Consider the following 27,246-nt stretch of genomic DNA (forward strand, 5'->3'; position numbering starts at 1 on the left):
CTGCGTACATCCAGTGTGTGCAGGGTTCTTTCTCCCAGGCTTGAAGAATTTTCAAAGAACGTTGGCAGTTCTATTGACTGGTTCACATGGAACTTTGAGATGAATTAAGGCGCAAATCTAGGGTGAGTGCGCAGAACCACCTTGTCTTTGTGAACTGTTACGAAGGGATCTAGGATTGAGAGCGCTTGCAGTTCATTTATCCTCCTGATGGAGGTAATAGCTATTAAAAAAGCAGTCTTAAGGGTGAGGTCTTTAAGACTTGCCTTGTGCATGGGCTCGAAAGAAGCCTAGACGTTTAGGTCCCATCCGGGAGCCGGGTGAGAAATTGGAGGGTGAATTCTCTTCACTCCCTCCATGAAAGCTTTAATAACTGGTATCTTCCACCATGACACTTTCTGTTGTGATGTAATGTAGGCTGAAAATGCAGCTAAATGCACCTTTAAGGAGTGGAAGACCAGGCCTGAGTCAAGTAAATGAGTTACGTATAACACAATGTGTGTGGGAGAGCAGTTAATGGGGTTAATGCTCTTTGAGTTGCACCAGATGACAAACCGTTACCATTTACTGGAATAGCAGTATCTGGTGTTCGGCTTTCTTGCTTCCCTGAAAATGTCCCTAAATCTCTGAGGGAGTTGCAGGTGTTCAAACTCTATGACCTCAGGAGGCAGGCCGCTAAGTTCAATGTCTGTGGGCATGGGTGAAGCGTCTCCCCTCTGTCTTGCGACAACATGTTGTACGGGCAAGGCAGTTTGACTGGAGGAGATAGGGACATCTCCTTTAATTGAGCGAACCAGGGTTGGCGGGCCCACATGGGGCCCATCAGTATCATCGTGACTGGTTCCTGGTGCATCTTGTGTACAATATTGTTGAGAAGCGAAGTCGGGGAGAAAAGATTAGACAAATTTCCCTGACCATGTTATCCAGAGTCTGTTCCTCTTGGAATGGTTCTAGGGGTACCTTGAGGCGTCATCTTGGCACTGAGCATTCTCCAGAGTTGCGAACAGATCTATCTCTGGGAAGCCCCATTCTGCGAAAACGTTGGAGACGATGTCTTCGTGTAATCGCCATTCGTACTCCCTGGGCAACGGAAAGTCTCTGCTGAGTACGTCTGCCCGAAGATTGAGTTCCTCCTGATTGATTTGACAACAGCCAGGTTCAATACGCACATGCGTTTATGTGAACCATATTGATTTTCTATTGTACAATTCAACTCATTAAAATAAAATGTATTGCGATTAACTCAGCACTTTTTCCACTTACAGTGGAGCCCGAACTTCAAATCTATTCACCACTTAAGTAACAACCATATAGGTAAGGAATTTTGGTATTCGCTATTACTTTTACGGGGTAAACAATTAGGCATTAATCTTACAAGCCGTTAACGTGGGCTGTCATAAAAATTTAAAACATTTTATTTTTATACAAGCAATACAATACATTTTTCTCCTTTGTAGCGCCAGAGCTATTCTCAAGCATCTCAAAGTAAAATTGGTTCTTTAGGTAATTTTATTAGTACATGGACACAAGTGCGACCAGTTATGTATTCACAGGACGGCTCTTATCACTGACCTTTGCATTTTCTCTCTTTTCCTTTCCATGCATGGCACATGATTATATTTCCCAATCAACTTCAATGAACATTCGATTGAATATCCTTTTATGTTATTTATATTATTGCCATGACATGTTATATAGTCTTTTGTGTGTACTCAATTGTCAAACTGTCTATTATTGCTGGGATATTATGTGATTTCTATAAAAAACACCACTCCTATGCTCGCTCTATGCTTTTGGTTTGGATGGTGTACTTATATTGGATCCAAATCTATGTATGTTAAATATGTACATAATATCCAAATAATTTTGCAGCCTTGGAAGAAGAGCATTGTTGCTCGAGACACGTGTCGGCTGCCTTTGACATGCATTAAATTACGCTTAATTGAGCACTTTAATGTCTGGTTGTGTGCGCAATTATTGGAAGCAAACCAACTTTCATCACATTTCCACTGGAATATGTTGTGATAACAGGAAAATGTGGCGTTTGAGAGCACACTTCCAAATGTCCTGGGACAGTTTGGATAGCCCTGGAGAATGAGTGCCCCCTTGTTTGTTCAGATAGTACATAGCCATGGTGCTGTCTGTGAGGATCAGGATCGTTTTCCCCAGCAGTTGTGCCTGGAAAGCTTTTAGTGCTTTGAACACTACCAACAGTTCCAACAGGTCTATGTGGTTGGATCCTATGTCTGACAACCAAACTCTGTGTGCTGTTTGTTAAAGCAGGTGAGCTCCCCAACCTTTAAGAGACGCGTCTGTGGTTAGAGTGGCTTCCACTGCGGGGTGGTAAAGGATCTCCCTTTCAAGAGGTTGTCACTCGACCACCACTGCAGCGAGAGAATGAGGGCCGGCGAGACGACGACTAAATCATCCCACTGTCCGCAGGCCTGACACCACTGGCTGTTGAGCCACTCTTGCATTGGGCGCAGGCGCGCATGAGGAACCAAGTAGATACATGACGCCATCATTCCTAGCAGTCGCATAGCCTTGCTTACGGTCACCCCTCGACTAGCTACCTACTGAGGGATTTGAAACAACATGTTTTGGACCCTTTCGTTGGAGGGGAAGATGAGGCTGTCCTTTGTTCGAATTAGAGCTTCTAGGAAATGTTTGACCTGACTGGGGTCTAGGCTGAATTTCTTCTCGTTGATAGAGAATCCTAGACTGAATAAAAGATCTATCGTCTTTTGGGTATTTGACAGACATGTTTCGTAAGAGTCCCCTGTTATGAGCCAGTCGTCGAGGTAAGGATAGACCGGGGTGGATTACCTGCGCAGATGTGCTGCTGCTACCGCTAGTACCTTTGTAAATACCCTTGATGCAGACGCTATGCAGAAGGTTAGGACTTTGAACTGGTAATGTTTGTCCTGTATCATACATCTGAGGTCTTTTCTGTGCGCTGGCAACATTTAAATATGAAAGTATGCAACTTTCATGTCCAGTGTTGCTATGTAATCCCCCGGTGATAGCAGTGGGATTACTTCCTGTAGTGTGACCATGCAGAACTTTTGTGGCTTCACAAACTTGTTCGCTGGGTGCAGATCTAAAACAGGGCGCATGGTTAAATCCTTTTTTGGTACAAGGAAGTACACTGAATAAATACCTTCTTTTACCTGAGACAGAGGTACCATTTCTATGGCTCCTTTCTCCAGTAGTGTCTCGAATTCCTGCAGAAGAATGCAAAGGTGGTCTGTTGACAGCCGTCTTGCTCGTGGAGGTCTAAAGGTTGGGGACCAGTGGAACTCTATACAGTACCCGTGGGTCACAGTCTTTAGCACCCACTGGTCTGTAGTTATTCCCTCCCATGCCTGAAGAAACGATGTTAGCTGGCCCCCGACCGTGGAGGCATGGGAGGGGACCCTAAATTTCTGGTAATTTCGAACCTGAGGCTGGGGAGCCTCTGGGGTAGAGATCCGGCTTCTTCGTTTTCCACTGTGTTGACCGCTTTGGGGATACAGGGTGATGTATCCGCTATTTCCCTGTGTAGAATTCCAATTATTTCCCGATGAGTATTGTGAGGGAAGCGTTGGCCATGAAAAAGCTGTTTGGACCCAGGTCCTCTTCTTGTAGAGGGTCTTTGTGTCATCTGATCCAATGTTTTTAAGGTGTCATGTTCCTTTTTTGCGGTTTCGAGGGCCTCATCGACCGCTTTCCCAAACAGGTTGGATTCTTCCACGTGTTTGTTTATTAGTGACGCTTGCGTCTCTGACTTGAATCCAGAGTTCCGTAGCAACGCATGTCTTTGCAGGAGCGTGCCTTGAGCCAGGGAACAATCAGCAGTTTCTGCAGAGTCCAAAGTATTCTTAAGAATGCTCTGGTTCACCTGTCTGCCTTCAGTGACAGTGGTGAGGAGACGAGTATGTAGGGGTTCAGGAACCTCCTGTATGCCTTCCTGTAGTAAAGTCCATTGGGCATCTGCGTAGCTGGCCAACAAGGTAGTGTTGTTGGCAATGCGCGTTAATAATGCTGCTGCAACCGTGATCCTTTTCCCGAGGGCGTAAAGTCGTTAACCCTCCTTATCAGGGGCTCCCTCGCCTGTTGACAAAGGGACCCTTGCCTGCTTTCGTGTGGTAGTCACCACCAAGGAGTCTGGGGTGGAATGACCTCTGATGTACAGATGGAGAAGGGAGAAAGTTTTTCTATTTGCGTGTTCACCCGTCTTGTGAGAGCAGGTGTTGATAAGGACAGTGCCAGACGTTTTTTAATTGAATTGAGGAGGGGAATGACTTGGCTGGCCGGTGGTTTCTCCTTAAGGATGTCTTCCACGAAGTCAGCTTCGGGGACCGTCTCATCCGTAGCAATCTTAAAGTGATCAGCTGCTTTACATAAGGAACAAGTTACTTACCTGTAACTTTTGTTCTCCAGCATGGGTCTGGCATGGATTCACATGCTCATGAATATTCCCCGTCGTCAGGCTGGGAATCCTCGGTAATGAAAAAAACAGTATCAGTTTCGTTTCTGATCTGTCTTTCGTAGTAGTAACCAATCACTGATCTCTGCGTCATACTGACCACAGCCAATGACTGCCCTCTACCTAAGCCCCGCCTCTGGCAGCCATCTTCAGATTTGGTAGCACGTGAAGTGGCAGTATGACCAAGTGAAGAGCCGCAGAGGGGTAGGCGGGAGGGTTCGCATGTGAATCCATGCCACACCCATGCTGGAGAACAACAGTTACAGGTAAGTAACTTGTTCCTTCTCCAGCATGGGGTCTGGCATGGATTCACATGCTCATAAATAAAGATAGCAGTACACACATGCACAACCACGGGAGGTGGCAAAGGCTCAACATTAAGCATTACATCAAACTCAACATTAAGCAAATCTTACCTCCTCACCAGGCTCACCTTAGGCGAACAGGTTGCGCAGCACTGCTTGGCCGACCCTGGACTCCTCCCTGGAATCCCAATCGACGCAGTAGAATTTCGTGAAGGTGTGCGTCGACCTCCACGTAGCAGCCCTGCAGATGTCCAGCAAGGGCACACCAGATAGGAACGCCGTGGTAGCTGCGATCGCTCTGGTGGAATGGGCTCTCGGACGGCCAGGCAGCGGTCGGTTTGCCAACCGATGACAGTACATGATACAGCCGGAGAGCCATCTGGAAATGGAAGCCTTCGAGAGAGCCTTCCCCTGATTGACAGGTCCAAAGTTCACAAAGAGTTGTGACGTCTGTCGAAAACACTTTGTGCGGTCCACGTAGAACTTCAGCGCTCTAGCCACATCCAGCGAGTGCAAAGTCCTTTTAGCCGGCGATGAAGGCGACGGGAAGAAAACAGGCAACACCAAGGGTTCGTTGAGGTGGAAGTCCGACGGCACCTTGGGCATGAAGGAGGGGTGCGTCCTGAGCACTACCCTCGTGTCGTGAAAAGTCAAGTACGGGGCCTTGCAGGAAAGGGCCTGGATCTCTCCCACCCGTCGTGCGGAGGTGATGGCCACAAGAAACGCTGTTTTCCACGACAAGAACTTCAACGGAGCCGAGTGCAGAGGCTCGAACGGAGGTCCCATGAGCTTGGTCAGCACCATGTTGTGCTCCCACGCCGGGGCCGGAGCCTTCACCGGCGGGAACGATCTGAACAGTCCCTTCATGAACTCTTTCACCAGACGATGAGACCACAAGGACGTCCGCCCCGTGGTTCTGGTGTATCAGGAGATCGCAGCAAGATGAATCTTGATGGACGCGTGCGCCAGTCCAGCTTGGCCAGCGTCAGTAGGTACGGCAGTACTTGGGGAGCCGTAATCCGTAGAGGGTTAATCTACTGTGCGTGGCACCAGACAGAGAACCTCTTCCATTTGTGTCCGTAGCATTTAAGAGTTGAGGACGCCCTGGCCTTTGCAAGAACCTCTCTGCAGTCGGCCGGTATGTCGTATCCTCCAAACTCTAACGCCTGCAAGTTCAGCGACTTCGGGTCGTGATGGAGGATGGCGCCTCCTTCCCTGGAGAGAAGATCCGCGTCCCCTGGCAGCTTGATTGACGGGGACGCTGACAAGTCCAGAAGGTCCGGGAACCATATCTGCCTCGGCCACGCAGGTGCGACGAGGATCATCCTACACCGTGACCTCTTGAGCTGGTTGATGAGCCGGATCAGCAATGGCAATGGAGGGAACGCGTATAGAAACAGGCCCTCCCAGGGGAACGAGAAAGCATCGCCCATGCTCCTCGGCTGGGGAAACCTGCTGGTGAACCTCCGGCACTTGGAGTTCGTTGCCGTCGTGAACAGATCGATCTGGGGTGTGCCCCACCGTCAGAAGAGGCGGTCCACTAGATCCTGTCGTAGCTCCCAATCGTGGCACGAGCGCAGCTCCCTGCTGAGTGAGTCGGCGATGGTGTTTTTTATCCCTGCCAGATGAAACGGCACCAGAAACATCCCTTGGGCGACGGCCCAATGCCACAGATCCTGCGCCTCCCTGGACAGGGCTGGGGACCTGGTTCCGCCCTGTTTCCTGATGTAGAACATGGTGGTGGTGTTGTCAGTGAAGATCCTCACCACCTTGCCCTTGAGGGACGGAAGGAAGGAACTGAGGGCCCAAAACACTGCACGGAGCTCCAGGACGTTGATATGGAGGTACTTCTCCGTCGGGAGCCAAAGGCCTCTCGCGTGCAGATTTTCGGTGTGCGCTCCCCACCCTTCCAGGGAGGCATCCGTGGTTACTGTCTCCTGGTGGCCGGGGGCTTGGAAGTCCATGCCCGCCATCAGATGCGTGCGGGTGCCCCACCACCGGATTGCTCGTCGGAAACTCTCGTCGAGTGTGATCCTCTCCTCGAAGCTGCCCGTCGTCTGGATCCAGCCCGCGTCCAGGAACTCCTGCAACAGGCGCAGCCGGAGCCTGCACAGGGGGATGAGGTAAATGCAAGAAGACATCATTCCGAGGAGGGACTTGATGGACCTCACTCCGGCCGCGTCCGCAACCAGCATCCGCTGCACCTTGCCCAGAATGGCCCTCATCCTTTCCTCCGACGGATAGGCCAGCGACACTGTGTCGAGCTTCGCTCCCAGAAACAGTGCGTCTTGCGCGGGCACCAGGTGGGACTTGGCGTAGTTTATGGAGAATCCCAAGTCCGTGAGAAGTTGGACGGTCCTTGCCGTGTGCTTCACGGCGAGCTCCTTCGTCTTCGCTCGGATGAGCCAGTCGTCCAGGTAGGGGTAGACGTGGATCCCTTCTCGGCGCAGCTGCGCCGCCACCAGTGCGAGGCACTTGGTGAACACCCTGGGTGCCGACCTCAGCCCGAAGGGAAGGGCTCTGAACTGATAGTGACGCCCTTGGACCACGAACCTGATAAACTTTCGGTGTCCCTTTAGGATGGGAATATGGAAGTAGGCATCCTCCAAATCCAACGACGACAGGAAAACGCCCTCCTCCAGATGACCAGGACGTGTTGGAGGGTGACCATCCGGAACTTCTGTGCCTTGATGAATTTGTTCAGTCGTCGTAGGTCCAGGATGGGACGCCATCCTCCCGTCTTCTTCTTCACGAGGAAGTATCTTGAGTAAACTCCGGAGCCCCGAAGCCTCTTTGGGACGTGCTTGATGGTGCGCTTCCTGAGCATCGCCTTTACCTCCAAGAGAAGTTGAGGGACGTGATGTTCTTTCCTGGCCACAGGGGGTACGCGCGGGCACCTCTTTAGAAACTCGAGCGCGTGACCCTGGGCTAGGGCATCCAGCACCCAACGGTCGGTGGAGATGGACTCCCACACGCTGACGAAGCTCGCCAACCGACCTCCCACCGGGGTGCTTCGGTGGGGGCCCGACCCCACGGCCGGTTCAGTCCTGCTTCGACGAGGCTTTGTCGCCTTGACCTCCTTGGCGACGACGGCGGGGTCCGCCTGACTTGCCTCGTCCCCTGTAAGCTTCCTGCGACGACGAAAGGGCCGCTTGACGGTAGGTGGAAAATCCGCCGCCGGAACCTTTGGAGGCACCCTGTTTGCCTCCGCCGCTCCGAAAGGGCGGCCGCCTTTGCTGGAGAACCCCAAGAGCCCGGGCCGTCTCCGTGTCTGCCTTGATGGCTTGAAGGGAATCGTCCACTGTTTTCCCAAACAGGTTGTTTCCGTCGAACGGCATGTCCAAAACCCTGGTCTGCACGTCCTGACGGAAGTCAGTAGCCTGGAGCCATCCACGGCGCCTAAGGCACACGCCGTTGCCCAACTGGCGAAATCCAGTGTCAGCGATGTCCGTCGCAATCGTAATGGCGTGGTCCAACGCCATCTCTCCTTCCTGCAAGATCTCTAGGGCATCCGCCCTCTTGTCGTCCGGTAGGAAGTCCAGCAGGGGGGCCAGTTTGTACCACAACTCCCTGTCGTAGAGGGCTACGATAGCCAAGGCGTTGGCCGCCTTAATCGTTGTCGCTGCAGACGAGATGACCCTGCGTCCCATCGTATCTAATTTCTTTCCCTCGTCGTCCGGCAGGGAGGTCGACATAGAGGCCGTGCTCCCTCCCCCGCTTTCTTCCTGGCCGCCGCGGAGACGACCGAGTCTGGGGTCGGCTGTGCCCGAAGGCACAAGGGGACTGCGTCCGGGACCCAGTACTTCTTCTCGTACCGATCCCTTCTAGCCGGCGTCGTGGATGGGTTCTTGAGGAGGGCGAGGCCCTCATCCCAAATATCATCCAGTAGATTTACGGAGAGGACCGTCTTCCTCTTGGCCTCGCGCCGTTGATAAAGGAAACCTTCCTTCTTCTTCTCTTTCGGGCAGAGCTGGAAAAGCTCGGATGCCCTGGCGATCATGGAGTGAAACGATCCAATCTCGTCGGGCGGGGAAGCCCGGGTGGGAGGTGACGACGGCAGATCCTCGTCGTAAACCTCGTCGTCCGTACCCGTCACGGCCGTGTCAGTCCCCGTATCATCCCCACGAGTCGTGAACTGGGAGGAGGGCTGAACAGGGCGCGATGGCTGAAAAGGAGGTGGAGGATGAATCCTTCTTCTCTTAGGGGGAGGGCTCCCAGAAGGGCCTGGCTCCGGGTCCCCCGTTGGGAGCGGTTCCTCCGCTGGTGGTAACGGCAGTCTTGTCCTTATCTCCGAGCATAAGGACTGTATAGCCAACAAAATGGCCACCGAGTTGTCTTGCGGCACTGGTTGAGGGGATACCGAGGGGCGGTCAGGGGCCCCGTCGGCACCCTCGACGTTATCGTCGTCTGCCACGTCGGGGTCCCTCCCGACGGGCTGGTCTTCTTCCACACCAACACCATGGCTTAAGACTTCGATCAGCTCTTCCTCAGAGGTTGAGGCCGAATCCACAACGACCCCCTGCCCCCCCTTTTTCTTCTCCGTCGGAGGTTTCATGGGGTCCTGTCGATGGGCATAAAAGAGGACTCCCTCTGCGGTGGCAGGGAGACTCTGAGCCCCGAGGTCGCCACCACTGGTGTAGCCTCCACAGGCTGAGCCAGGGCCGCCGCGACTGTCTCGATAGAGGCCTTGGCCGGATGGATTAAGGCTTTCACCACCTTAGGTGCACTCACCGCCTTCTCCTTGGGGGGAGGGTCACTGCCTCGCTCTCCCTCCGATGGGGCCTTCAAGCTCGACCGGGGCCTCTCCAGGAGCTTCGCCGGGTGCTCGGCCTTCCTCTTACCCGAACCAGAGCGTTGGCTCGTGGTTGATGGTGCCGGGGAGGGTGCGACCTGCCTGGCGCCCGTAGAGCCCGACCGTTCGGCGCTCCCGGTGCCAGCGGACTCGCGGTGCTTGGCCTTGTGTTGGACCCCCGTCGCCGGGGTGTCCTCAAAGGTCTTAGAAGACCGCTCGGATTTCTTCTTCTTCTTCTCGCCTGACGTGCTCTTCCCTTCCAGCCAGTTGGCGAGACGTTGATGGCGGTCCTTCATGGTCCGCTCCGACATATTGCCGCAAAACGCACAGTCCTTCTCCACGTGCGTCTTGTCCTCATGTAGGCAGTACAGACAAAAGGAGTGTTCGTCCTCCTTAAAGACATTCTGAAGCTGGCATCCAGGGCAGACCCTGAACAGCTTTCCGGGCGTCGAGCTTCCCTTCTCCTGGGCCATGTCCGAGATGGGGATGAGAAACTTCTGGAGTCCTCCAAAAGCGTGGCTCGACGAAATCTTCACCCTTGAGGGGCATAGACGAATCCGAAACGGGTCCCCGTTGATCGGATGAAGAAACGGTGGAGCTTGAGGCTCTTTTGACCGAAAAATCGAAGTTTTTGAGAAAAAAACGTGAAAAAATAGCACTAACGCTCGAGAGCAATAGCACGAGGATCCCAACACTTGAACGTGCGGTAAAAATCTGAAGATGGCTGCCAGAGGCGGGGCTTAGGTAGAGGGCAGTCATTGGCTGTGGTCAGTATGAAGCAGAGATCAGTGATTGGTTACTACTACGAAAGACAGATCAGAAACGAAACTGATACTGGTTTTTTCTTTACCGAGGATTCCCAGCCTGACGACGGGGAATATTCATGAGCATGTGAATCCATGCCAGACCCCATGCTGGAGAACATTAAGTTAAAAGTCAATTGATCATCCACTGGCGATGGCTGTTGCCTATTGGGAGTGGACTGGGGAGAGTCCAGAGCCAGGACATAAGGGTGTTGATGATCCGGGTATTGCCATGGTTGGGGGTCACCCACATCTGGGTTCTCATGCATATCTTCAGGGTTGATGATCATCCTGGGTATCAGCATGAATTTCCTCCTCTGTAAGGTTGTAATTGTATAAATCCTCTTCGGGGTCGAAAAGTCTTGGAAATTTAGCTTTGGGGTCCACAGGGCTCTCATTCCTTGGCCTCCTTGGCGTGGGTTATTCTGAACAAGAAACAAACCTGACCAGCCTTTCCATGCAGTTCTCAAACTTTTCCCTAGTCCAAACCGAGGATCTAGAGTGGTCTAGAGGTGGAAAAAGTTCTTCGTGTTCATCTGTCGAAATATTTTTTGATATTTTCGTCTCATCGTCGAAAATAATCCTTCTCCGCCCTCAGAGAACTCCTCCTGAGGTATCGACAGAATTGAGACGTCTCTGTGCTTCTGCTTCAACTTATGGGTGGGTTCCGCTACGCCCCTTAGGCCATCCTTGGACCTCGATGGATCCCTGGGCCTTTCTATGGGCCTCGGTGCATCCCCGGCCTGCTGCTTCTGGGTATCGGCGGCGACAATCCTGGCTAAGCTGACGGCGATGTCCTCCGTGGTGGGGAGGCGCGTAGTTTCAGCCTTGGATTGCGAGGGGGTCCTCTTTGCCGGTGACAGGGCCTTGTCCTCAACTGATGCCTTTTTTCGGCGGTACCAGGGCCTTGTCTTCTGCAACCGCCTTCTTTGGTGGAACCGGAACCCTATCGTCGCCGGATGCCTTCTTGCGATGCGTCTCATTGGAACCTGATATATTGGGGGTAGCGCCCTTTGTTTTTTCGATAACCTGGTCGCTAGGCACAATTGCGGCTGCAGGCAGGACTGCCGACCCTGACAGTCAGTGCGTGCCACCGGAGCTTCTGGTGTACCCGTTGGCGCTGAAGTCTTCTTCGTCCTGGCTGAAGATTGACTTTGGGTTGTGTGCTTTGTGCTGTGTACATGTTCGTCTTTGTCAACGGGGTGTGACTTCACCATAGCAGTGCCTAAGCGTGCATAGCGGACCGGGGACAGACGATGCAGAACGCGAGCGTTCTGTCGAAAGGTCAACAACCTCCGGTTCGGAGGTATGATCGTCACTCTCGCCGTCGTCACATTAGGTGGCTGCGGAAGCAGGCGAAAGGTCGATCTTCAACATGCGGGAGGCCGCCCACCGCTTCACTCTATGCACCTTTAATGTCTTAGGACGGAGGAGTTTACAAGCCACGTATCCTTCTTCTTTATGATCGAGGGGCAAGCACCGGTTACACCGTCTGTGCCTATCTTTCCAAGGGAATTTGCTCCTACAATTAATGCAAGACCTAAATGGAGTCCTCTCCATAGCTGAGGATGTGTAGAGTGACAATGACCGAAAGGGAAAGAGAAATGAAAGGAAAAGGCTTTCTCAATTTGTATAGAAATGTCCACCCGACCCCACTCTCCCTACTGTATAGGCCGGCTGAAGGCCCGGCCACGTGGTCAGCAGCGCCGACTGGATCACTGTCTGTCAAGTTCTTGAGGTTTTCGGCAGTGGTCTGTAACAGCAGTTGAAATAAGGGACGGATAGGGTGATATCGATACTTTATATAATTATTCGACAAAACGTCAATGGGACAATAAGCAAAGTATTTGACGAGCTCCGCATCAAGACGACCAGTATGCTGGGCGGAAAAAAACAATCTGAGGGACATCGACGCTTGACGGATTTTGGGTACACTACACGTCACGCAGGGATAGTGTTACAGGCATGCCCATGTCGACGTCCCCTTTCGATTCTCGAAAGACAAGATGCAATACTCCGCGGTTACCACTGGATGTCGGACCATATGCACAGCATGTGATTCTAAGAAGATTAACAAACATCATAAACAATGATTTGAGTCACACCCCTGCAACATAACACACCCATGCAAGCAAACACCTGACCACTGACCACAACCCAAAATGTTTGCTTGCATGGGTGTGTTATGCTGCAGTGGTTGTGGCTGGGGCATAGAGTCTTCAGTGCATGGCCTCGGGCATACGGCCTTCGGCCATGCACCCAACACTCTAGGCCCTGGCCTCAACCACAGCAGCATAACACACCCATGCAAACAAACACCTGCCCATTCACCACAACCCAAAAGTCTTAGTTACTTACCTGTAACTGTATTTCTCCAGCATTGGTATCTTTCATAGATTCACATGCTTGAATATTCCCCATCGTCAGACTGGGAATCCTCGGTGATAAATTAAATAATAATAACATTTTTTTTTTAAATATATATATATATATATACACACACTGCCACCTAGCAGTGCATGTACATAGCCCATTATAGCCTATGAGCCACTTCATTGTGTAGTCCCTCCACCTCACTTTGGTCCTTTATGGCCCCAGCCAATGAGGTGGCAGGGCTTAAGCTCCGCCCCCGGCAGCCATCTTCAGATTTTGAACCGTAGAGATTACAGTATGATGGATGCCGAGCATAGGAGCAGCCTCTCAGGGGAGGCGGGCGGGCGCATGTGAATCTATGTAAGATACCAATGCTGGAGAAATACAGTTACAGGTAAGTAACTAAGACTTCTCCAGCATTGGATCTTTCATAGATTCAGATGCTTGAATAGAATACCAAGCAGTTAAAACATGCCACCATTATAAACAGATATGCATAATTACAGAAAAAACATATTTCTGATCAAACCTTTACCATGCAGCAACACAACGGTTACATACTTCGGGAAAGGTGGGAAAGGAGGCTGGTCCTACCTCATACAAAGAGATGGCGAAGCACTGCCTGTCCAACTGCAGTTTCTTTGTTGGTATCTTCAGTCAGGCAGTAGTGTTTCGCGAAAGTATGGAGAGTGCTCCACGTGGCAGCTCTGCATATGTCTTTCAAGGCCACCCCTGCGTGGAATGCTGTTGACGCCGCCCTTCCTCTGGTGGAGTGCGCAGACGGCGGTCTAGTTAAAGGGTCGCCTTTCAACTGATGACAGTGGGTAATGCAGGACGATACCCAGCGTGCCAGGCTTTGTTTGGATATATGTTGGCCCTTGGTACGGCCAGAGAAGGAAATGAATAGCCGGTTTGAGGAGCGGAACTCCTTGGTTCTTTGCAAGTAAAACTTCAACACCCTAGAAACGTCTAGAGAGTGTAATGTCCTTTCCGCTTCCGAAGCGTGATTCTGGAAGAAGGTTGGTAAAACAATGCGCTCAGTGAACGACATCTCCGAAAGTACCTTGGGGAGGAACTTCGGGTGAGGCCTTAAGATGACGCGGTCCTTCTGGAACAAGGTAAATGGAGGTTCCGAAGACAAAGCTTGCAACTCACTGATCCTTCTGGCCGATGTGATGGCTACCAGGAAGGATGTCTTCCAGGACAAGAATTTCATATCGCATCTATGTATGGGCTCGAAGGGAGGTTGCATGAGGGCTGTTAAGACGGTGTTGAGGCTCCAGTCCGGAACTGGTGTGGGTGTAGGCGGATAAGTACGCATCAGCCCTTTCAGGAAGATCTTGATCGCTGGTAAGGAGAGTAAGGCTTGCGTCTCCGCGGTTACTGTGTAGGCCGCTATGGCTGACAGATGGACCTTGATAGAGGACAGTGAGAGCCCTGATTTAGCCAGGTGCAACAAGTAAGGCAGAATTTGATCAACCGAGGCCGTGAGGGGATCGATCGCAGAGGTCTCGCACCATTTGGAAAACCTGGTCCATTTTCTGGTGTAGGTGAGTTGCGTGGACGGGGCTCTAGCGGCCCTGATGATATCCCAGCATTCTGATGGTAACTTTAGGTGCATTAGTTTACGCTGCTCAGGAACCATGCTTTGAGGGACAGGCTCCTCGGGTCGTGGTGGAGGACCTTGCGGTTCTGTTGTGTCAGTAGATATTGATGTGATTTGAGACGAATCGGGGTTGTCTCAGTGTCGGGTACCAGACTTGCCGTGCCCAATCGGGTGCAATAAGAATCAAGGAACAATCCTGTTCTTTCACCCTGCGAAGTACCCTCGACATGAGGGGAATGGGTGGGAAGGCGTAGAGGAGCTTCCCCGACCAATCCACTGAGAACGCGTCTCCCAGCGATTGGTGCTCGGGGTATCTTGACGCAAATCTCTTGCATTTTTTGTTGTTCCTGGTGGCGAAAAGGTCGATCTGCGGATGGCCCCATAAGGCAAATATCTGTCGGGTTTCTCTGTCGTCCAACTCCCACTCGTGTGACGCTGTGTATTCTCTGCTTAATCTGTCCGCTAGGACATTGTCTACTCCTGGAAGGTGCTCTGCCCTGATCTGTATCCCGTAGCGCAAGGCCCATGCCCATAGCTGTTGGGCTTCTTGCGACAGAATCTGAGACCTCGTGCCTCCCTGCTTGTTTGTATAGTGCATGGAGGTCGTGTTGTCTGTCTGGACCGTAAGAACTTGACCAGCTATAACCGGTACGAAGGCTTTCAGCGCCAACCTTACGGCCCTGAGCTCCAACACGTTGATGTGGAGCTGGGACTCTTGTGCCGACCAAGATCCCTTGGTTTGGAGGTCCGCAAAATGAGCGCCCCAGCCTGATAAGGAAGCGTCCGTCCGCAGCAGGAGGGTCGATGTCGGTGCTTGAAACGGCATTCCCTGTAGAAGATTCCTCGGAACGTTCCACCATCGAAGGGCCTTGTGCAACGTCGGTGGAATCTGGACAATGTCTTCCCAGCATCCGAAAGCTTGTTTCCATTGGTGGTCCAGAGCTTCCTGAACCGGCCTCATGCGAAGCCTGCAGTTCGGTATGAGGAATATGCATGATGACATCATGCCCAATAGGGATTTGTAAGAGCGTACAGATGTTGTCTCTTTCTGTAGGAAGTTCGAAGTTGAGCGTAGAATCGCTGCTATTCTCTCTGTGGATGGTCTCACTCTGGGAATGCTGGAGTCGAGCTCGGCTCCCAGGAAGAGAGCTACCTTGCTGGGAACGAGGCAGGACTTCATCTGGTTGATGGAGAAACCTAACACTTTTAGAAGGTTGACCGTCCTCGACACTGCCGAACGAGCCTTTGCAGCTGAACTTGCCTTTATCAGCCAATCGTCCAGGTATGGAAAAACGTCCGTTCCTGCTCTCCTGAGACTTGCTGCTACCGGTGCCAGGCACTTCGTGAAAACTCTTGGCGCCGATTTTAGACCGAACGGAAGCACTTGAAACTGAAAGTGGAGCCCTCCCACTGTGAACCTGAGGAACTGCCTGTGTGCTGGATGGATCGGAATGTGGAAGCATGCATCCTCCAAGTCTAAAGTGGCCAAGAAGTCGTGCTTGTTTAACCAAGGTAGCACCCCTTGTAGAGCTACCATCTTGAAAGTTATGCGCTTGATGAACTTGTTGAGAGCCCTCAGGTCCAAGATGGGCCTCCATTGACCGTTTTTCTTTCTGACGAGGAAAAATCGGGAGTAGAAACCTTTTCCCCTCTGAGAATAGGGTACTGGCTCTACTGCTGCCTTCTGGAGCAGTTTTTGCACTTCGGACATGACCTGTTTTAGCATATGCACTCTGCGGGGAGTTGGAGGCAGGGAAGGAGGTTGGTCCAGAAATTCCAAGGTGTGACCCTTTCGGATCACCTGTAACACCCATTTGTCTGATGTAATTGACCGCCAGCGCTGGAAAAACTGGCTCACCCTTCCCCCCACCGGGGCGTGGCGAAGGGGGGGGGGATTGGTCGTCAGTTCTGCTTGCCTTGCGACTTCCCTTGGGCGGAGCCACGTCTGCCTCTATGGGTGTATCTGTTGGATGACTGATATTTATTGGCTTGGTACGTGCCGCCTTGTGCTTTTTGACCATAGGAGGAACGACTGTATCCCCTGAACTTGGAAGATGAACCTCTAAAGGGACGAAAAGACCGATGGTCCTTACTTTTGTCCTTTAAAGAACTGATGGCTCTGACTGTGTCAGTATCTGTCTTGATTGCCTTCAAATGGTCATCTATCTTTTTCCCAAAGAGATCTTGGCCGTCAAATGGCATGTCTTGTATCTGCGCCTGAACTTCAGGTCTAAAGTTAGTAGCCTTCATCCAGGCCTGCCTTCTGAGCACTGTGCCGTGCGCCATCTGTCTGAAGCCTGATTCGGCCACACCAACTGCTGCGTCGATCATGTGATCCGATGTTGCTTCACCATCCGCGATTATGGATTTTGCCTCCTTCTGGAGCTCCGGTGGTAATTGTTTCGCCAAGTTAGACATGCGGAGCCAAAGCTCGCGATCGAATCTTGCGGTCATGGCCAGTGCATTACCGGCTCTGATTGTAAGTGATGCAGAAGATGACACTTTCCTGCCCATGGCTTCCAATTTACGTCCGTCCTTATCCGGTGGGGCCGACAACGGTGAGGAGGGGTTGGCGAGTTTCTTTCTGGCCGCCACTGTAATAACTGAGTCCGGTTTCGTATGACCCCTTAAACAAAGCGGTGCCGAATCCGGAGCTTTATATTTCTTTTCTGGCCTGGACACCAACGCCGGAGTCGATAAGGGCGTAGATAGGATCTTGGATCCGGAATCCCAGATGGTATCGAGGAGGGGAATTGTGGTCACTGTCCTCCTTCGTTTGTCTCTGTGCTCGTAGAGCACTGATTGCCTTTCCTCCGAAGAAACCTGAATTTTAAACAGTTCTGCGGCTTTACCTATTATGGTGTGGAAAGAGACGAGATCATCCGGTGGTGAGGCCTTGCCCGGCGAGTCTCTCCTCCTGGGCTTCTCGACGACATAGTCATCCCAATCGTCTGGCTCCTGAGTAATTTCTCCTTCTTCTGGTTGCGAAAATTCACCAAAAGGATCCTCCTGCCAGTCTGATACCGAGATGGTGGACGGTACCATGGTGGGATCTACGTCCGGAGATCGCGGTCTGTGCGATGACTGTGGTGACGGGACTCTTGTAGGTGAAGCACTGTGGGTGCTGCTCCTTGGTCTTCGAGCAGGTGATCTCATCCGTTTTTGCGGTCTACTCCTGTAAGGAGAGCAACCCGATGTGCCTGGAATCGGGGATGACTCTCTAGGAATGGGATTAATCGGAATTTGCTTCTCCCTTTGCCGTTTGTAAAATTCTTCTACAATCCTCTGCACGGATAACATGAGCACCGGGTCATGAGGATATTCGGATTCTCCCGTGGACGGGTGCCAAGGAGGGCTGTATTGCTTCGGTAAGGGACCGATAGACTCTTCCACCACTTCCGCATCGGAGAATTCTTCCTGAAGAATTATATCCGGAAGTTCTGCCATGTGCCCCAAAGGTGAAAATTGCTGTACCAGAGGTTCAGTTACAGTATTCGTCTCAATGATATTGCTTGTAATGACAGGAGCTTCAAGAGTGAGAGGCAGTAATTCCTCTGTAACTGCCGAAATTTGCGGTGCCTCTGAAGGCGTTATGGATGATGTTATCCTCGTCGACGACTGAGATTTTCCCGTCGACGAGGGCTTCGCCGTCGACGACAGAGATTGTCCCGTCGACGGAGGCTTCGCTGTCGACTGAGCTTTTCCTGTCGACGACAGAGATTGTCCCGTCGACGGAGGCTTCGCTGTCGACTGAGCTTTTCCCGTCGACGACTGAGATTTTCCCGTCGACAAGGGATTCGTCGTCGACGACTGACCTTTTCCCGTCGACGAGGGCTTCGTTGACGAATGTGGAGTGTGTACCGTGGACGACTGCGTCATGGAGGAATGCTTCGTGGACGAGTGGTGTTTCTTGCTCGTCGACGATTGCTTCGCGGTCGACATGTCCGATGGGGATGATCTAACTGTCGACGATGTCTTAAGCGTCGTCGTCGTCGATGCTGGTTTCGTCGACGGTATGGCTGATGACGGGCCTTTACCTTTCCCTTCATTCGTGGGCGGTTTACCCGCCGACGACTGCCCCCCCCCCCGTTTTTTGCAAACTCCTCCTTACCTCTGGAGGCAGATTTTGCTGACTTTTTCTGGCTTGATAGGTCAACTGGAGGCAGAAAGGGTATCAATTCCAGCTTCCTCTTTTTGGATTTGGGAGAGGAACTCCTTTCCACTGAAGAGGCCCTTCTCTTTGAAGTTTGCCTCTCAGATGGAATGCTGGATTGGACAGAAGCTGTTCTGACAGACTCTTCGTCCGAAGATTGATCCCTGATTCCAGGTATGAAAGGAGTCTTCTATGCCTGTCATGAAGGGTCTTAGTGGAAAAGGTTTTACAAATCTGGCATTTTTTAATGTCATGTGGGTACAGACAATAAATGCAATGCTCGTGGGGGTCCTTGTAGTAGACCAATTTCTTCTTGCACCTCGTGCAGTCCCTGAACAGGGAAGGCTTCCTGACAGCCTGAGGTGCCTCCATTTCTGAAGAGAAGTTCAGTCGACGATTTTGAGAGGAAAACAACAAGTTTTGCCACCAAGGTTAATTGGAAAGAAAAGCCCCTAAGAAGGGGAACAAGATGGAATATATTTTACAAATATATTCCACACAAAAGTAGAAAGAATTTGAGAAAGCTCAGAGAGCTTGAGGATTCCCTGTGTCTGATAGACTGCGGTGAAAAATCTGAAGATGGCTGCCGGGGGCGGAGCTTAAGCCCTGCCACCTCATTGGCTGGGGCCATAAAGGACCAAAGTGAGGTGGAGGTGGAGGGACTACACAATGAAGTGGCTCATAGGCTATAATGGGCTATGTACATGCACTGCTAGGTGGCAGTGTATATATATATATATATATATATATATATATATATATACACATATATTTAAAAAAAAAATTATTATTATTTAATTTATCACCGAGGATTCCCAGTCTGACGACGGGGAATATTCAAGCATCTGAATCTATGAAAGATCCAATGCTGGAGAAACATAACCCAACCACCTCAAGACCTATACACTTCAATTAACATCCAAAAATAATAATTACAGCCAGTGAACAAACTCTTCAATAAATACCTTCATCCAATACTAACTACCCAAAACCAATACATTAAGCATAGTAAAATACCCGGTAGTGTGGCCAGTGTTTAATATGTCTTCGAACAACCGCAGTGACCGCGGACAATGCAATCAGATCACGGCCTTCTTCCACCTAAACAAATACAGCAATTGACCCATCGCTCACTTCCCCACCCTCTCCAGCCACTCTTTCACACCAACACACTCCCCAAAAATAGATTTCTGCTCTGTTCCATGCCGCGCTGTCCATGGATATCCACGAATCCAAAATGGCGGGCACATCAAGAAAATGTGACGATCCTCACGCTTCACTCCAAAGAATCAGCGAACATGTTGCTTGTCCGCAGACATGACATCGACCCACTAACCAATCGTAGTCCTGTCCGCGGAGCGAACAGTGAAGTGTGTCAGCAGACCGGACACAGATATCACACATTTTTTTGGGACCTACTTTTTGGTCATTTTAAAAAGAACTACTGGACGGATTTCCACCAAATGTACAAAAGGACGCTTTTCCATTCAATCTATGGAGAAATAAAAATGTGGGACCCCCCATAACGTTACCTTCCCTTGACGAAACCTCACCAAAAATTCAGAGCGGGCCATATTCTTTTTTTGCAAAGTTTGGTGAGGATTCGTCCAGGGGGAGCAAAGTTATAAGCCGCCCAAAAAATGTTCTTCCTATGGGTTCAGCAACTTAACCATAACTACACACCCGCTACCGTGGGCCGTGTAATAGAGAGAGAGAGAGAAAGAGAGAGAGAAAGAGAGAGAGAGAGAGAGAGAGAGAGAGAGAGAGATAGAAAACCCATGATATCACATTAGAATTGGAAACAAACATAGAAGGCAATAGTGCAAGGTTGGCGCAGATAAGAAGGATACACACAATATTTGCACATTACTAGGAACACGAGGGAAAAAAGTTGCAATAAGCTTGTGCATCAGGGCTATATCGTTTATCCGTTTAACAATGCAGAGTGCTTTAGTAGCACCTTTTGAGCCCACCAGAACAGTATGCTATAGAAGGTCTGCCTGGCACAGAATTTCAAGGCACATAGCATTAGCGGTGAGCCTGGTGGGTAGGATACAAGGTATGAAAAGCATTGCTGGTGCATTGGAACAGTGTATGGGACAGTATCTTTGCATTTTAAACTTGGACAGAACATTTGCATTGACCCTGGGGCACTGGAACAGTGTGAGCACTCGTAGTGCTCATGGTGCACTTGGACGTTGTGTAGCTTTTGAAGTGCTACCTGACAAAGGGATTCATTGGCAGTGCACTGAGGCACTGCAAGACTGAAGACGCCTTCTTTGGCTGCAGATTTCCTCCTTTCGGAGCTTTGGCAGTGCCATACAAGCAATGGAGTAGGATGGACATTACAGAAACCCTGCCTTGTGTTTTATGGGGGCATAGCACTAGCAGTGCTCCAGGAACAGTGTGTGTCTCCAAGAAACTTTGCATGCCAAAGTTTAATACTGATACAGAATAATAACAGTAAACCTGGTACACTGGACTAGTTTGAGACATTAGCAGCACATGTCACTTGAGCACAGAAGCAGTGTGAGACGAGAAGCTATATTCAGCTTCACAAAGTTGCAGCGTTGGCAGTGTCTCAGGTCCACTGGAATAGCGCAAAGCTTTACAAAGTCTGCCTGGAGCTGGGATCGATACTCGCAGTAACAATACTGCTGCTGCCTGTGATGCACAGAAGCAGCTGGAGGCTGTGTGAACTCTGTATTTGACTGGACTACATAAGAGCCCTGGGCAATGAACCTGGCACGCTGGACCAGCATGAGGCTCTGCTGGTTACAGGGTTGCATACATGGGCACAAGCCATTAGCAGTGTCTCATGAGGTTGTAGGTGGAAGACATAAATATACTAGAGAGAGTCACAACCTTTCATAAAAACAAAACTGAGAAACAATTGACAACATGCAGAGGTACTTATGAGGACCTCTGTATGTTGTTATTGGTACTGCACTTCTAGGAAACATACCTGTTGCACAACAAGCTAGGAAAGTAGCCCAAATATAGCCCAACTCCCTCTGACTCCAAAAAGAAAAATCACTATACTGACCCAGCTTTGAAACTGAATCACAAATGTGACATGTTACAGTACTCCTAATGGGGACAAAATAAGTGAAACAAGCCATTATTGGATTGCATTGGCATAAGGAAACTGGAAATAACATTCAGTGTGTTGGCTGATTATGCCACAGCATTTCCAGTTGTAATGCCAACCACAAAGTCAGCTTTCTGGGCCCATTTACTCTATCTCTCTTCTCTGTAGAAATGGTGTTGGTGCCATCAAAATGCTCCAAAACCAAAAAAAGGGTAGTTATAGGCTTACCGACACAGTCCTTTTTGTTCCAGTGTAGCCTCTTTCCAGCTGGACAAGTGCATTCGTAGCTCCCTACTGTATTAATGCAATTGTGATGACAGCTTCCATTGTTAATGCTGCATTCATCAACATCTAGAAGAATTTTAAAACGAAGATCACAGCTCACGTTAGCAGGTCACTCGCACGTTCATTCAACACAAAGGAAAAACATATGAACAGGTTAAACTGTCATTTAATTCCCAGACTGCTCAATGATCATGCTTATAATAACATAACATACTGTAAGGATTACATGGTAGCAAGAATAGACAGACACAAGTGATCACAGTTCAAGGGTGTTTATTAAACTGTATAGGTAGGGTCGAAAAATGCCTAATCTAAGCCTAAATCTAAGATGGGAGCAGGCTAAGAACATCAAATCAAAATAAGGCAGCCCTAGTGGCGTCTTGTCAAATAAAAAGGCATGTACTAAGAAAAACCTATTGCTAATACAAAGTGTGGGATAGGGCTCATAACAAATAAAGAAGTGTTCACAAATGATATGTCAGGATGCGGTAGTCGTGGTGTCCCTTCTCCTCGTTTTGAGCACAGGACAAGGTGGGACTCTGGAGAACAGCGCATGCTTGAGCTTTTCCAGCATGAGACGACAGTTCCGTTCTCAGCTATCAGGTCCGTCAATGGTCAAGTCTCTTATCCTGGTAAAGTCTCTACTGTACCCCTTCTTACTCACACACAATTAGCTGGTGTCGCACCTTGTTCTTTACCACAAAATGGGTCATGGGCACCCCTCTATGAAAACAAACACAACAAAAATGGCCTTTTCTAGGGGATGGTAATTGCCATAGCATTTCAGTGCTGGACTTCCCATTTGGGCGGGACAAAGAGTGATATGCAAATAGTATTTCCCTTCTGTGAAAAGTACAGTAGACTAAAGTGTGGCTGCGTACTCTTGAGTGCGTACCTTCCCAAAAGAACAGGTCATTTAGCCATGTTCGTTCTCAAAGAGGGGCGCCTATGGACTATGTTTGATTGTTTAAGACACTTAGGTTTACTCACCCTAAGTGTCCTTGGGTCATACAGACGTGGACCCCTTGCTCACTATGCTCAGAGAGGCACAGCTCCACCTGACTGATGAGGCCTAACAAGGCTGAAACACGTGTCTGGGGTTGCTGTTGGTAATCTTGTTCAGAAGAGAATTGCCATAGCATTTTGGTGCTGGACCGACCATGTGGGCGGGACAAAGACTGATACAAAAATTGGTATTTCCCTTCTGTGAAAGGTACAGTGAGCTAAAGTGTGGCTGCGGACACTTGAGTGGGTACCTTACCAAAGAACAGGTAATTTAGCCGTGTTCGTTCTCAAAGAGGGGCGCTTATAGACTATATTTGATTGTTTAAGGGACTTAGGTTTAGTCACCCTAAGTGTCCTAGTGTCATCCAGACGTGAACCCCTTGCTCACTGTGCTCAGAGAGGCACAGCTCCACCGCACTGATGAGGCCCAACAAGGTTGAAACACGTGTCTGGGGGTTGCTGTTGGTACTCTTGTTCAGAAGAGAATTGCCATAGCATTTTGGTGCTGGACCGACCATGTGGGCGGGACAAAGACTGATACAAAAATTGGTATTTCCCTTCTGTGAAAGGTACAGTGAGCTAAAGTGTGGCTGCGGACACTTGAGTGGGTACCTTACCAAAGAACAGGTCATTTAGCCGTGTTCGTTCTCAAAGAGGGGCGCTTATAGACTATATTTGATTGTTTAAGGGACTTAGGTTTAGTCACCCTAAGTGTCCTAGTGTCATCCAGACGTGAACCCCTTGCTCACTGTGCTCAGAGAGGCACAGCTCCACCGCACTGATGAGGCCCAACAAGGTTGAAACACGTGTCTGGGGGTTGCTGTTGGTACTCTTGTTCAGAAGAGAATTGCCATAGTATTTCAGTGCTGGACTGTCCATGTGGGCGGGACAAAGACTGATATGCAAATGGTTATTTCCCTTCTGTGAAAGGTACAGTGAGCTACGGACTCTGTGGGTACCTTCCCAAAGAACAGGTCATTTAGCCATGTTCGTTCTCAAAGAGGGGGGCATATGGACTATATTTGATTTCCTTGTTCTTTACCCCTTTCTCCTCCTCTGCTCCTTCCCTCCCTCTTTCTCTCCCACTTCTTCCCCCTTTACCCATATCCCTTCCACCTAATCCCAACCTGGCATTCCCATCTGTTGCTCTGTCTATTCAGCCTTCCACAGAATCAACACATTTTTAACATGAAGAAAGGAGTGACAAACACGGTGCAGCTGACCAAAAAACCTAAAAACCAGAAGCAGCCTGCATAGTAGGTCACTTTTGGATCAAGAGTACTTCTACGTGCTCTGTCGTCTCCACCCAAGGATATCCTAAGGGTGTTTACCAGGGGTAAAAGGAAGCAGAAAAAGAACAACGTAGAAACTAGGAAAACAATAACAAGGGAACAAGATTTGGTATCACCCCTCCAGAACTGACCACAAGTGATCCAGATTCAGAGGAGGAGTTGGGAGTAGAGGATTTACTTTGAGAGAGAGCGCTGTTGGACATCCCAACAAACACAGATAAATTGGCATATGTGACTGATAATTAACTTTCTGCAAATAATCAGACTTGGGACTATGAAGGTCCGGCGGAATTAAAAAAAGACCAAGAGATTGTTAGCATCCAAAGCCAATCACCCAAGTGGATTTGTCTAGGGATGTACAACAAATACGTATCAGGGATGTTAACCAAAAGAACAAACACGCGAGGGCCTCCCAGTTTACACAAATAACAGGTTTTCAAAGAAACTTAAACTGGGGAGATAAGCCAAGTCTAAACACTCAGGAAAACAAATCAGAGAGCACCTCCCAGCCCACGCATATTACAGGACGACAAAGTAACCTAAACTGGAGTGACAAGCCAAGGCTGAATTCCCAGTTAAGTGAAGAACAGGCTATGTGGGAAAATACGAAGAGGAGGGGGGTCAGGAAATGTACTAAAGACAAGGAGGGGAGAATGCTGGATAGCCTGATGCCTGATTCGAGCCACAACAAGACAAGTTCTTTCTTTTTTTTTCCAAATACATTTTTATTGATTTTCAAAGGTAACAGCATAAGCATTTCAACTTCAACCTTTAGGCAAGCGCCCACAACAAGTCAAACTGTAAGCCATTATTCCCTGTGTTTATTCCCTCTCCTCCCCCCACCCACTTAACCCAATGTCTCGGGAGATACTGTCTGCTTATTCATGCTATGTGGCTTCGGGCATCTTCAAACAGAATTTTATCCGCCAGTGGTTAACCGGCTTTCCCAGTTCCAGGTCCATTCGATCAATGTCAAGGCCTGTTTTCGGGCCGGGCCAAAGGCACCTGAGGGTCTCAGGGCGGGTCCCCTATTTTGCTGAACACCTCTTGAAATTGCAGCCAGTCTATCTCTATCTGGGCGCTTGATCCGTGTAAGGCCACCGTGAGTCTTTCCATAAAGTATATGTCGCTGGCTATTATCACCCATTCTCTCCTCGTGGGGAGGACAGGCCTCTTCCACGTTCTAGCGTTCTAGCACAGGCTGCTCTGGCCGCCAACAGTAGGGAGTGTGAGAGGTCCGGCAATTTTTCCCAGCCAGTGTTCATCCTTTTGCTGCAGACCAAACAGTATCAAAATTGGGTCCTGTGGGAATTCCCCCTCTCCCGCCTCTTTGAGCCAGCTGAGGACTTCAGACCAATAAGTTTGGACCTTCCCACACGACCACCACATGTGCCGTAGTTGGCTCTTTCCCACATCCATGCCAGCACAGCGGGGTTATCTCCGGGAACATCCTTGAAAGCGTGATCGGGTCATACTGCCATCTATGTAGAAGTTTAATGGCATGCGTATTGGCAGGAGATCGATGTTTTAAATGCCCTACTGCAGAGTCGCCCCCAAAGACCATTCTCGATTCTACAGCCCAAGTCCCTTTCCCATTTTCTTCTGAGGCTTTTGGTGGTTCCCTCCCGGGGGGCTAAGAGGGCGGAATAGAGGAGTGAGAGGAGCCCTTTCATTGCTACCTGGGTATCCAAGATTTTCTCGACTGGGGTGAGCTTTCTTTGTATAAGGGGTTTTAGTTTCGGGTTCATTAGGATTCCCTTAAGTCTTAGATAGAGGAGCGTTGAGAGCCTGCCTATTCCCAGTGCCTTTTCGAGCTCCTGGATACTTATAAGGGGACTCCTCCCTAAACAACTGACCAACTCTACAAAGGCCCGCGTCAAACCAGGATTGATAGTGTTCGCGGCCTGGGATCTCTTCCAATACTGGCGTGGACCAAATGTGGCTCAGGTGGGAGGGCCATGTGGTCACCTTCTCTCCGTGTCCCTTCCCTTCCAGCGCCTTCCACATTGTTACTAGTATCGGGTGTTCCCTGATTTTTTTTGGTAGTTTTCTCATTGGGACCCATAACCACTCACCCACCGTGACAGGGCTCAGGAGGGAGTTTTCAAGGAAGACCCATTGCTTGTTGGGGTCCTCTCTGAGGTGGGGGACTAGAGCCCTGAGTTGGGCTGCTCTGTGGTAGGTTCACAAATCTGGGAGGGTGACCCCCCTCTATCCTTGGGGAGCGTGAGGGTCTCATATCCTATTCTGGGTCTCTGGCCCTGCCATACGAATTTTGTTATGCGCTTTTTGGCTTCTTTAATGAGTACGTCTGGGGCCTCCAAGGGGAGCATCTGAAAAACATACAGGACCCTAGGGAGGAGATTCATCTTTATGGGGTTTATTCTTCCCATCCACAAGATTTGCCCCCTTCCCCATGTCTCCATGTCTTTGAATAATTTAACGAACAATGGGGGGGTAATTAGCATGGGTTAAGTCCTCATGGTGCCGAACGATGTTGATCGCCAGGTATTTTATCCCTTCGGTGCAAATTTGGAGACCCAGAGGGGTCAACTCCGTCAGGTTCCTATCTGTATCTGGGGCAAAGGGGAAAATCATCGACTTGCCTATGTTTACCCTGAAGCCTGAGAAGTGTCCAAAGCGTTCGATGACCTGCAGGGCGGCTGGGACTGATCTAGTGGGTTCCCTCAGGTGGAGCAGTATGTCGTCTGCGTAAAGACCATGTTTAAAGGTCTGACCCCCGACGTCAATACCGCGGACCGTCGGGGAGCGTCTGAGGTATTCCGCCAGTATTTCCATGGTCATGGCGAACAGGAGTGGGGAGAGGGGGCAACCCTGCCTTGTCCCCCTTTGGAGGCTAAATATACGTGACAGGCGCCCATTAACCGTAACTCTAGCTGAAGGGTCTGCATATAGAGCCCTAATGGCTCGTCTAATTCCCTCGCCGAAACCCAATTTGACAAGGACTCCATGTAAGAACCCCCAGTCAACCCTGTCGAACGCTTTTTCAGCGTCGATAGCCACCAAGACTGGATTGTCCCCCCTCGGGGCTGCTTCCCTCATGAGATGCAGGGTT

The 27,246-nt window shown here is 50.1% G+C and overlaps 1 protein-coding gene across 3 annotated transcripts in view; it reads right to left on the reverse strand.

The window, feature by feature from the left end:
- Positions 1-27,246, reverse strand: part of SCUBE1 (signal peptide, CUB domain and EGF like domain containing 1) — a 2,600,196-nt gene that overhangs the window by 1,173,671 nt on the left and 1,399,279 nt on the right. For all 3 annotated transcript variants that reach the window (XM_069628128.1, XM_069628129.1, XM_069628127.1), the window contains one exon: positions 21,817-21,939. In XM_069628128.1, coding sequence (XP_069484229.1) covers positions 21,817-21,939 — 123 coding nt within the window. The remainder of the gene's footprint in view (positions 1-21,816; positions 21,940-27,246) is intronic.

The sequence above is a fragment of the Ambystoma mexicanum genome, chromosome 12 (assembly GCF_040938575.1).
Source record: "Ambystoma mexicanum isolate Mex_15411 chromosome 12, UKY_AmexF1_1, whole genome shotgun sequence".
Lineage (NCBI taxonomy): Eukaryota > Metazoa > Chordata > Amphibia > Caudata > Ambystomatidae > Ambystoma > Ambystoma mexicanum.